The sequence below is a fragment of the Gobio gobio genome (genome assembly GCF_949357685.1).
Source record: "Gobio gobio genome assembly, chromosome: 16".
Lineage (NCBI taxonomy): Eukaryota > Metazoa > Chordata > Actinopteri > Cypriniformes > Gobionidae > Gobio > Gobio gobio.
The window spans coordinates 6405109-6417138 of NC_137109.1; the positions used below are offsets into that span (position 1 = coordinate 6405109).

Here is a 12030-nt window from a genome sequence, read left to right on the forward strand (position 1 = left end):
TCAGTATATGGGTTGAAATGTATATGCTAGTGCTGTCAAATCTATTATTCATGATTAATCGCATTTAACATAAAAGTTTGTGTTTAAATAATATATGTGTGTGTACATATACACTGGTCAGGCATAACATTATGACCGGTGAAGTGAATAACACATGATTATATTTTGACATGGGCCAAATTGTGATGGCTAGACGACTGGGTCAGAGCATCTCCAAAACTGCAGCTCTTGTGGGGTGTTCCCGGTCTGCAGTGGTCAGTGTCTATCAAAAGTGCTCCAAGGAAGAAACAGTGGTGAACCGGCCACAGGGTCATGGGCAGCCAAGGCTCATTGATGCACGTGGGGAGCGAAGGCTGGCCCGTGTGGTCCGATCAAATAGACGAGCTACTGGAGCTCAAATTGCTCAAGAAGTTAATGCTGGTTCTGATAGAAAGGTGTCAGAATACACAGAGCATCAGTTTGTTGTGTATGTATCCAATCGAGCATCTGTGGGATGTGCTGAAAAAATTATTCCGATCCATGGAGGCCCCACCTCGCAACTTACAGGACTTAAAGGATCTGCTGCTAAAATCTTGGTGCCAGATACCACAGCACACCTTCAGGGGTCTAGTGGAGTCCATGCATCGACGCGTCAGGGCTGTTTTGGCAGCAAAAGGGGGACCAACACAATATTAGGAAGGTGGTCATAATGTTATGCCTGATTGGTTTACATGCATACATGCTGATCCTGAACTATTGAATGCTAGTGTATTTGCTCTAAATTGCAAAAAAGAACCTACACTAAAAATTATTAATGCGTTTGTGTAAGAAAAATATCCATATTTATAACTTTATAAACCATAATCACTGGCATCTGGTAACGGCCGTAAGCGAGTCTGGTTCCGGCGGAAGAGAGCTAACTCTGTTCTGTTTATATTCGGTTTGATTTGAGTTGTCTTATTTTCTCAATGACCCATGGGACAGAAAAGGAGAATGTTTTGCATCTGTGGCTTAAGCAAATTCGGCCCACCGAAGCAGAGAGAGAAACAATAGTCAATTTATCAGCCGTGCTGAATGCTCTGAATTCTGTCTGGCAGTGAGTGCTGTTTTAACTGGTGTGTGTCCTGCAGGAGAAGGACGACCTGAAGAGAGCCGAGTGTATGCTGCTGCAGGCAGACAGGCTGGGCTGCAGACAGTTCGTCACGTCTACTGACGTCGTGTCTGGCAACCCTAAACTCAACTTGGCCTTTGTGGCCAATCTCTTCAACAAGTACCCAGCGCTGACCAAACCCGTGAATCAAGACATCAACTGGGGCCTTCTGGAGGGTGGGTATTTTGCTCTTAATTGTCCCTCTTTCCTGTCTCCTTTCACCACGTTAGCATTTGCTAAACACACGCGCCACGTAATGACTCATGAAAATGGCTGACACCGCCTCCAAACACTTGCTTCTAAAAATACACATGATGATGGCATCACAAATGGGACATTCAGGATTTTTTTTTTGGTGGAAACTGGTGAAGCGCGTCAGCCAGAGATTCAAAAGGAGGGACTGTTTGGCTCATTTCCTGGGGCTCCTGCAGTTTACGCCCTTTTGTTGAAGCCTGCGCCCTCTTGTGGCAGAAAACATCTGCAGTCAGAGCTAATCCTCAATTCACAGACTTGGTTTAAGCTAGTCCCAGACTAAAATGCATGTTTGAGACGTTTTACCTGAAAGCAACTTGCATTGGCGTATATATTAATGCCATTGTTTAGTCTTAAGTTGCAAACCAGTAATGTTTTTTTTCCCTAAAAGCTACTTAAATGGCCTAATCCTGGTTTAATTTAAGCTCTGTCTGTGAAACCAGGGTTTAGGGATTACAAAAATCATCATGCGTACATAATGTGGTCCATATCATTTGAATGTATGGTTATTTATGTACAGATTATTAGTGCTATTTGCTTATTATTATTAATAAGGTTGTCAGAAATATTGGTAACAATTTACTGCAAGATTCAATTTGTTAAAATTAGTTAATCACAATATATTAACATGAATGAAAAACTCTGTTAATGTTAATTTCAACATTTACCAATACATTATTAAAATCAAAAAGTTGCACCTGTTAATGTTATTTAACCTGAGCTGACTTGAATGAACAATAATCAGTTGTATTTTTATTAGCTATCTAATGTTATATAATGGATTATGGTTGAATTACCTTATTATAAACTAAGTGGCATTAAACTAAGTGATCAACTCCTGCTTTTGTTTGATTTCCGTAGGAGAGACCAGAGAGGAGAGGACTTTCAGAAACTGGATGAATTCTCTGGGCGTCAACCCTCATGTCAATCACTTATACGGGTAAATCACAAGCTCTCTTAAGCCGCATTTACACTGCAGGTCTTGATGCAAAAATTCTGATTATTGGACTATATCCGATTTTTCTATATCATCTTTTAAAAGTGACCCATATCTGATATCTGCATTTTCACTAAACTTGGCAAAACAAGCAAAAAATAACACTATGATATCAAGAAATCAATTTCAATAGTACATTGAGTTTACTTTATTGACATGGAATTCATAGAAACATTTTTAATGCAATAGTTTAAACTGTATATCACAGATTAAACACAAATCTGCTATAAAAGTTAGTGTGCACTAATGCTCTGGTGGTAGAACTTTTGTTAAGCATGTCAGAGGTTATAGGTTTTTCCCTCATTAAAACCAAATGTGTTCATCAGTGAATGTAAATCAAGAGCAGGAACACTTTATTTTGTGATTTCACTGGGTCCAGTTTTAATTTCGTTGACGAATAATTTTTGTCATAATTTTCGTCAACAACCTTATTTCACTGACGGAAATGAGACGATATCTAAATTAAAAAACAGTTTTGGATGACATTTGACATTGTCATTTTCGTCAATGAATAAAAACGAGACCAAATGTTCGGGAGGGACGATTAGAGAAGAGACCCAGTCAGTACTGATGTCCTGTACATACGGCTCTGTTGAGCTTCTACAGCAGGGGTCTCCAAACCTGGTCCTGCAGAGTTTAGCTCCAGCCCCAAATAAACACACCTGAACCAGCTAATAAGTCTTACTAGGCCCAAGTAATCATATGAATGACATCTCATTTATATTGTACACTTGAGTGTTACATTGACCTTTCCCTATCGTCTCAGTGACCTCCAGGATGCTCTGGTCATCCTCCAACTCTACGAGAAGATCAAGGTTCCTGTCGACTGGAACAACAAAGTCAACAAGCCTCCATATCCCAAACTAGGAGCCAACATGAAAAAGGTTTTCATTCTACACGCATTACATTTTATCCAAAACCCCGCCCTCTGAGGAGGCGCTAGCCAATCCAAACCTGCAAAAATGAGTGACAGTTTTCTGATTGGATAAAGTGCCCCTTTGTCCTCAATTTTTACGTTTGTGTGTGTGTGTGTTCAGCTGGAGAACTGTAACTACGCTGTGGAACTGGGGAAGACCAAAGCCAATTTCTCACTGGTGGGCATCGGGGGGCAAGACTTGAATGATGGGAACCCGACTCTCACTCTCGCCCTGGTCTGGCAGCTCATGAGGAGGTAAAACAAAAACTATTAGCATTGACAGAGTTGACAGATGTATCCTATGAGCTAAAAAATATCAAATTAACATTCACAGTGTTGTTACTAAACAAATAGAAAGCCCACTGTAGTAAAGCATACATTTTGCATAGTGAATATCCATATGTAATTCAATTCAATTCAATTCAAATTTATTTGTATAGCGCTTTTCACAATACACATTGTTTCAAAGCAGCTTTACAGAAAGTGCATTTCATAGATGTACAGTAAAAATGTTAGAAAGACAATGTTAAAGAATAATGTTCGAAAAAGTTAATCAATCGTGTATTAATTTAGGCCATAACAACGCTGGCGTTGAGTCGTCTCTTCACAGGCGTGGAGTCGTCTCATCACAGGTGTCGGGGCATCCGAAGTCTCCATGAGAGGCTGATACAAACTGGAGCTGATGAACTATTTACCTCGGGACTAGTGTCCCGAGATGACAACAGAAAAGCAGATGGGAAATGATTAGCGTAGCTGCTGTTCAGAATATTATATTAATGCTTTTGATCCGATTTAACTGTAGTATAAAAAGATAATTATAATGTGAATGCTTGGCTAAAGAGATACGTCTTTAATCTAGTTTTAAACTGGGACAGCGAGTCTGAACCTCGAACAATATCAGGAAGACTATTCCAGAGTTTAGTAGCTAAATGTGAAAAAGCCCTCCCTCCTTTAGTGGACTTAGATATCCTAGGAATGACCAGAAGCCTAGAGTTTAGTGATCTTAAAGAGCGCGATGGATTGTAGGGCGATAGAAGATCCGTTAGATACACTGGAGCTAAACCATTTAGGGCTTTATAGGTCAGTAGCAATACTTTGTAATTGATACGGAACTTCACAGGTAACCAGTGTAGAGATGATAAAATTGGTGTTATATGATCATATTTTCTTGACCTAGTAAGAACTCTAGCAGCTGCGTTTTGGACTAACTGTAGTTTGTTTATTGAGGATGCAGGACAACCAGCTAATAAAGCATTACAGTAATCTAATCTCGAGGTCATGAATGCATGAACTAACTTTTCTACTAACTTTTGAACTAATGTAATGAATAATAAATGTTGTAAACATCAGCAAGGAAGTATTAAATGGATCAAAAGTGACAGTAAAGAGAAAATAATTTTACAAAAGATTCGATTTCAAATAAATGCTGTGCTTTTGAGCGCTCTATTCATCAAATCAAATTCAAATTAATCCTGAAAAATTAAATATATCTCCGTTTCCACACAAATATGAAATCATAAGTCATAAATATTTCTTGAGCAGCAAATCATCATATTAGAATGATTTCTGAAGGATCATGAGACACTGAAGACAGGAGTAGTAATGCTGAAAATATACAGGAATAAATTACATTTGAACATATAGTCACAATATATATATATATATATATAGTAAATGGAAAAGTATTTCGCAATATTACTGTTTTTACTGTATGTTTGATCAAATAAATGTAGCATTGAGATCCCCAAACTTTTGAACAGTAGTTTATATGATAATGCAAAATAGCATATTATTAAATGGACAATAACCTTGATCAATAAATGCTATTTTTTTTTCATTATAAGGTCTTGAATGTTAACAAATTTAACCTTATTATAAAACTGTTATGTTCATATTTTATTTATAAACAAACATACCAGCGTTAATATTTAAAAGCTAATTTGATCATAAACATCTAAAAGTGAACAACGGTTGTTTTTATTTTTTAATTTTTAAATGTGCTATATAAATAAATTGACATTGACCTTTATTTCTATATTTAATTTAATTTAATTATTTATTTTATTTATATTTTCAGAGCATGTATATGTATATAAAGCTTGAGTATTTTGGTGTGAATGTCATGTTGATGAGTGTTTGCTGTGTCCTCTTCCAGATACACTCTGAATGTACTGGAGGGCCTGGGTGACGGGCAGAAGGTCAACGATGACATCATCGTCAACTGGGTTAACAAGACTTTGTCGGACGCAGGAAAATCAACCAAAATTTCGAGTTTCAAGGTACACAACCCTTCATCTATCCAACGAACAAATATATAGAAGCCAGTATTTCCTGTGCCTACTGGTGTTGGTTGAAGGTCAGAAGTAAGTGTGTTGTTCTCAACTACAGGACAGAGAGATCAGCTCCAGTCTGGCAGTGCTGGACCTGATTGATGCCATCCAGCCCGGCTGCGTCAAATACGACCTCGTGAAGAGAGGAAGCCTTAGCGACGCAGACAAACTGGACAATGCAAAGTAAGATTTCAAAAGAGCGCTCATTAGATAACACAAAGGGTAGGGTAGGCCATCTCGGAGAGGCTAGCTTTGAAAGCACCACCTCCCTTAAGAGCGTCTCCAAAGCCACGCCTCCTCCAAAACACATGAACAGCCAGAGCAGAGTCTGAAAGCGTCACGAGAGACGGCGTTAAACTACCTCATGTCTCAAAAACACATAACATTACAATAATAATGAACATAAACAACTTGCAGAGCTCTAGATGTACCACCTGACTGCTGCCGTTGATCGTGCTGACAGAGAAACGTATAGTCTCACATAGACTGACGGGAGAAGGTCTGGACTCTATCGCAGCTTTCATTGGTCAAGGATCGCCCAAGATGATGTTTGACTGACATGTAACGCAACCAATCACAGTTTGTTTTGTTCTGCGTCATGTTTATGGGCATGAAAATGTAAAAGTCGTCAATAATAGACTGCCGTGCATCTTATAAAGGATTAATTCAAGACCGTTGTGCAAGTTTACTGCAACAATGGAGCCGCGAACTTCACATTCTTTTGAAAATCCAGTGTTTAGTTGATCGTGTTAAGCGCTCATTGTCACAGTTGTGAACCCGACGGCGTTCTTCTTCCACGAGGGAGTTTGCCGTCACAATAGCTTTGTTCCCAGGCAGACAGTTAAAGAATGCGACACACACCTCTTCCGGACATACTGTATCAATTCACCCAATCAGATGACGACTTTGAAACTCCTAGCGTGTTTCCAGTTAAAGGGATAGTTAATCAAAAAATGTAAATTCTGTCATTAATTCCTCACCCTCATGTCGTTCCAAACCTGTAAGACCTTCGTTCATCTTCAGTACACAAATGAAGATATTTTTGATGAAATCCGAGATCTTTCTGTCCTCTCCATAGACAGATTTTTAATTAACACTTTCAAGCACGACACATGTGCGGGATCTGCAACATAAGAGACTGACACAGGCTAGACTGAAATTGTTGAAAAAAGTCGTTATTTTTGTTTGTTTTCGCACACAAAAAGTATTCTCTCGTATTCTGCGAATAATAAATGATGATTCTGCGAATCAAACCGTCTCCATTGACTTTGTATTGCGTGAAGCGGCCGCTTTGTCATTTCTGACTTGTAACAAAAAACAGAACAATGTCTAAAAGCTGATATGTGACAAGGTGTACAGCAAACAAGCTCAAAATCCCAGAACCAAAAACACAGAAGTTTTTATAAGCTTTTGCCCCAAAAAACAAGCGTTTAAGGACACAAAAGTGGATATAGGCAATTGAGACAGAGTGCAACATGTTATATTACACTGAGAACTACACCCACTAGAGGACAGGAAATATAATCTATTAAACTGACATTTGGATATTTGACTTAACAGTGACAAAATGTTTACTGCACACACAGGCATACTGAGTGTCAGGATCCTAAAATTTACCCATTCTTCCTGCTGAAGCTTCAAGTCTTTTCTGGACAGCTTGTTTTTTGTACAGCTTATAAAAACTTAGTTCTGTGTTTTTTGAGCTTGTTTGCTGTACACTTTGTCACATATCAGCTTTTAGACATTGTTCTGATTTTTGTTATAAGTCAGAAATGACAAGGAGGCAGCCTCACGCAATACAAAGTCAATGGAGAGCGTTGGATTGTTTCCCCCCCGGTGTGGGCGTGGCCTAAATGTGCTCTGTCTCTATTGCTTGTGCTCGGAAAAATAACATACAGGAGACTGAATGTGATTTAAAGCCCTGATATACTCGCGGCGAAGCTCTTTTTCATCCTTTGTGTACACGTAAAAAGAAGTTGGAAATACCTTTGCAGCGATTAACTGTTAACAAACATCCCGACGCCGTCCACGATGCTGAGAGTGACGTTTAGATGTAAATATGTGCTGTGCTTTCCTCTCAATAACAACATAAACGCACAACAATGCCAGCGGTGAGAAAACAGCAGTTCAGAAAGCATCTGATCGTAGTGATGTGGATGTGTTTGCACCAGCTCTAGAATTCACTGACATGTCGACTGATGAGCTCATTAAAAGTAGACTGTTATGATAGTTTGATTATAAAGTATTAGGGATGGAACGGTATCAAAATGTCACATCACGATTATAGTGACCCAAATTATCAAGATTATCAGTATTATCACGGTTTTGTTCAAAAAGAACAGATGCACACACTGAAACCATTTCAACAAGTTTTATATTTGAAAAGCAGCAAACAAGTAAAACAAGCAGCTCTGTGCACTTTAAGGAAGATTTTGTTCTGTGGGATTTCCTTCCTTATAATGACTGTCGTCAATAGCAACACATTTAAACAGCGCACATCCACGTAGCATGCGCGCTCTCGTTTCATTCAAATGCAACTTGCGTCTCTGTTTTTGATTGTATTGAAAATGAAATCAGAGGACTTTACTATTAATACTACTATAATTATTACTATAACTTGTTGTGATCATCTTGTCTGGACGATTGTTTTGTACACTGTATAACGGGTACGATTTAAAAGATTAATCTCAATTCAATATGTCCCCGTAATTATTTATGTGGTAAAGAAAATCTGTGTAATAAGTGTACAATGAATATACATTATTATCCCTTAAATTTCTTGTCTGAACTTGTTTGTTCGACTTTGGCTCAAGCTTCACATTATTATTTCCCAGATGTAGTTTTAGTATCAAGGTCAAAGTCCACTTGCCTTGCGTTTGCAGATTTGAAGTGTTTCCCTCTATTGCAACGACTTTCTTCTGGCAGAACATGCAGACAGGGTGACCATGTTCGATTAAGTTTCCCTCAGGACTTTTGTAAAAGCCAAAATATGACCACACTTCAGATTTGATCCTTTTAGAAGGCTGAACAATCTCCCGGCGTGGTCACTGCCTTCTGCCATTTTTTCTCATTCAAAAAACAGCGCCACAAGCTGCTCCTGCGCCATAATGACGCTGACTGGAAAGGATTTACCGAGATTTTTTTAAATTGTGATAATCAATTTTAATGATAATTACATTTTTACTAACCGTCAGTACATTCTACCATGGTTTATCGTGAAACCGGTAATGGTTCCATCCCTATAAAGTATATTTGAGACCATATAGATGTGACAGTGTGAGACTACAGTTTGATTTAATCCCTTTTCTTTGCATGAAACATTGGCATTACAGTACAGAATGGCTCTTTCGTTTTTAATCTTGAACATTGTATTAGCATTCGCTTCATGTGTAATTGAACGGAAGAGAGGCTCTCAGGAGCGCGCATATCCTGATATCTTTCTGATTTGAGAGTCCTTCACATACAAATCAGTCTACAGGCTTTCAAAGACAACCTAGGAAGTCGGGGAAGGTCTTGTTTTTTAAGTTTAGTTACAAGCTGTTCACACAGTGGCAATAAAAAAGCGATTCATATATGAAAATCCTTACCTATAGCCCATTTAAGGTACTTACGGTTATGTTTGTGCGTCTCTTGCAGGTTTGCTGTGTCCATGGCCAGGAAGATTGGCGCTCGTGTCTACGCCCTGCCTGATGATCTAGTGGAGGTCAAACCCAAGATGGTCATGACCGTGTTCGCGTGTCTAATGGGCCGAGGGATGAAGAGGGCGTAAAACAGGAACCCCGCGGACAATCAAGCGCCGATGTCCTACCCAAAAGCCATTTTGCTGGTTGAAAGGCTTCTGGTTCAGTAAATTTATTACAACCACAATAAAAATGGCAACAGATGTTAAAGAATCATGCTTACGTTTGGCAGGACTACAAAAAGTTGAAATGGGCTTGAGGTTTATGGAAAGGGAGGGTCGGTTCTTTTAGACCAAAACAATTACGATTCCGTCTGCGAAAGGGACAAATTAATACCAAATTTGATTGGGAACGAAATGCAAGATGACTAAAGCATATCTGCGTTGGATCTAAACCGTGTCGGACTCTGCTTTGCAATACTCTATTTACGTAATCGATAAAGGAAGAATGTACGAGTGATAGCTGTAGGTCTCGATTTGACAGCTTTGGGCGGTTCGAGTCACGACGGGCCTTACTAGACGCAGTATTGCCTCTATGCAGAACATGATTGTGTTTGAATCATTGAATTGGGCCGCTTATTTTCCTTATGTTTTATACACGTTACGGAATATGCCAGATACTTTTCAGTGGGACACTTTAACACATTCCATAGTTGTGTACTATTTGTCTTATGTTTATGTATACTCAAAACGGCTTTCTGCGTACAAGAGACATCCAAACAGAATGAACTATGCATGATCTATATTTTTTATTTAAAACAATACACTCCTCAGAAAATGTCTTTAAAAGCTTTAAGCATTAACCAGCTTGTACGTTCAATATGAAGATGAGAAATAAACGCTGACGCAGAGGAACTGACTCGTCTCATGTGGTCGGTTGCTGGTGAGTGACTGTGTTGCCGGGAATGAAACTGGAAGTGTCTGGTCATACGGCAGCATGTTTTCTGTGGACCGAAGCAGCTGACACCAAATGTCTGTAACTGAAAAACATCATTAAAATAAAGCAGAAAATGCAACTGTGCATAGCATTACTCTTCTGTATTCTTTCCTTTTCCATAAACGGTGTTTTGTGTTCTAGATGAAGTAGTGTTTCTCAGGAAAACTGGAGTATCATGTGAAGTCTCATGTGAAGCCTGTGAACACGGAGGGGTCAAACAGTGACACGTCACATTGAAAATGGGTTTGTTTGTCATTTTAGAATAAAAAAAGTTATGACGTAAAATGAACATACAGCGCAAAAGTGCCCGCCCAATTTTTCAGCAGCGTTGGTTCCGGAAGTATATTTTTCCATTAATTTCTTCTATAGGGATTTTAAACAAAGTTTTAGTTAAAGTGTTATAGGACAGCTACGGGGAGAAGCATAACATTAAAAACTTTGATTTGAAGCAAAAAAAGTACAAAGAATTGGACACTGGTTCAAGAAAGGGAGAGAACTACAAGCTCATGAAGCATTGCGAACAGCATAGACATTTTTTGGTCCTGAGAAGGATCAAATATGGAAGATATATGTAGGGGACAACAGGGCTAAAGGTGCACCGGGGTAAAAGGTACTTTTGATTTTATTTCCCTCCAAACCACTAGATGGCACAAACTTGCCTCAGCACTTCCCAAAACATCCTCTTTTCAAGATGCACGTGGAAATTTGATTGTGAAATTTGATTGTGGAGTCTGATCCTTGCCAAAATTGATTCTGTGCTAATTTGATCTAATATTTGATGTTTTTAAATTTAAATATTTAATGATGTACATTAAAGTAGCATTATAGTATTGTCTATGTTTTGAGACGAAGGTCTTGTTAATGATTTTCAATTTTGTTGAAGGTAAATAATGGAAGAATATGAAAAAGTATGATATTTGGGGTAAAACACACAATAATTAACCCTTCGCCGCGAGTTTGATTGACAGGCGATCTGACCAATCACATCGCCGAATCTGCCGGTTTGTCCGACAAAGCAGTCAGGAGAGTTAGTAGAATAACGTCGGTGGACTTGAACTTGGAAAAACGGTGTGTACTGACGTCTTTCCGCGGTTGAAACAACATTTCTTTTAGTGTTCATTCATGTTTATTTCATGCTTATCATTGAACTAGAAGGAAGAGATGATCGGTTCACGAGCAGCTTTAACTGAGGCGCAACAGCGATCACCACACATTAAAGAGCCACAAAACGCGATTTATTGTTTAAATTTCTTTAAAAAAATTACAACATTTCAAAGTTGAGACTTTTTCATATCAAAAGTAACTTGCTCTGTCCTGTCTGTCGGCGTGTTGTCCGTGTCCTCTTTGCTCCGCGATGTATTTTCTCTACGTGAGAACGTGTGTGTGGTGTGTGAGAGCCATGGCTTGTCGGACATAGCAACAGTAACTAAAGGGGGCGGGTCTTTGCGAACTGTCAATTAACATGATGCATCCAATTTAAAAGAATATATAAAAAATTAAAACAGTAAAGTTCTGATGTAAAATGAAACATTTTACAATTCTTCACGATACAGCGCAAAAGTGCCCGCCCAATTTTCCAGGAGCGTTGGTTCCGGAAGTATTTTATCTTCCATAGGCATTTAAAAAAAAGGTTTTGTTAATGTGTTAAAGTTATGGGGAGAAGAGGGGGACAAAGGTACAAGAAGGGGAGAGAACTACAAGCCCATGGAGCATTGCGAACCGCATAATTGAATTAAAAATGTAGAAATATAAATTGTATAGACTATATAAAAGCAATATATTTTACGTTT

At 38.7% G+C, this 12030-nt stretch overlaps 1 protein-coding gene across 3 annotated transcripts in view; it reads left to right on the forward strand.

Annotated features, from left to right (window-relative positions):
* pls3 (plastin 3 (T isoform)) overlaps window positions 1-11713 on the forward strand; it is a 49624-nt gene extending 37911 nt beyond the window's left edge. For all 3 annotated transcript variants that reach the window (XM_079838987.1, XM_079838985.1, XM_079838986.1), the window contains exons 10-16: window positions 1110-1305; window positions 2243-2321; window positions 3145-3262; window positions 3416-3549; window positions 5450-5573; window positions 5683-5807; window positions 9261-11713. In XM_079838987.1, coding sequence (XP_079695113.1) covers window positions 1110-1305; window positions 2243-2321; window positions 3145-3262; window positions 3416-3549; window positions 5450-5573; window positions 5683-5807; window positions 9261-9393 — 909 coding nt within the window. In that variant the 3' untranslated portion in view covers window positions 9394-11713. The remainder of the gene's footprint in view (window positions 1-1109; window positions 1306-2242; window positions 2322-3144; window positions 3263-3415; window positions 3550-5449; window positions 5574-5682; window positions 5808-9260) is intronic.
* The last annotated feature ends 317 nt before the right edge of the window (window positions 11714-12030 follow it).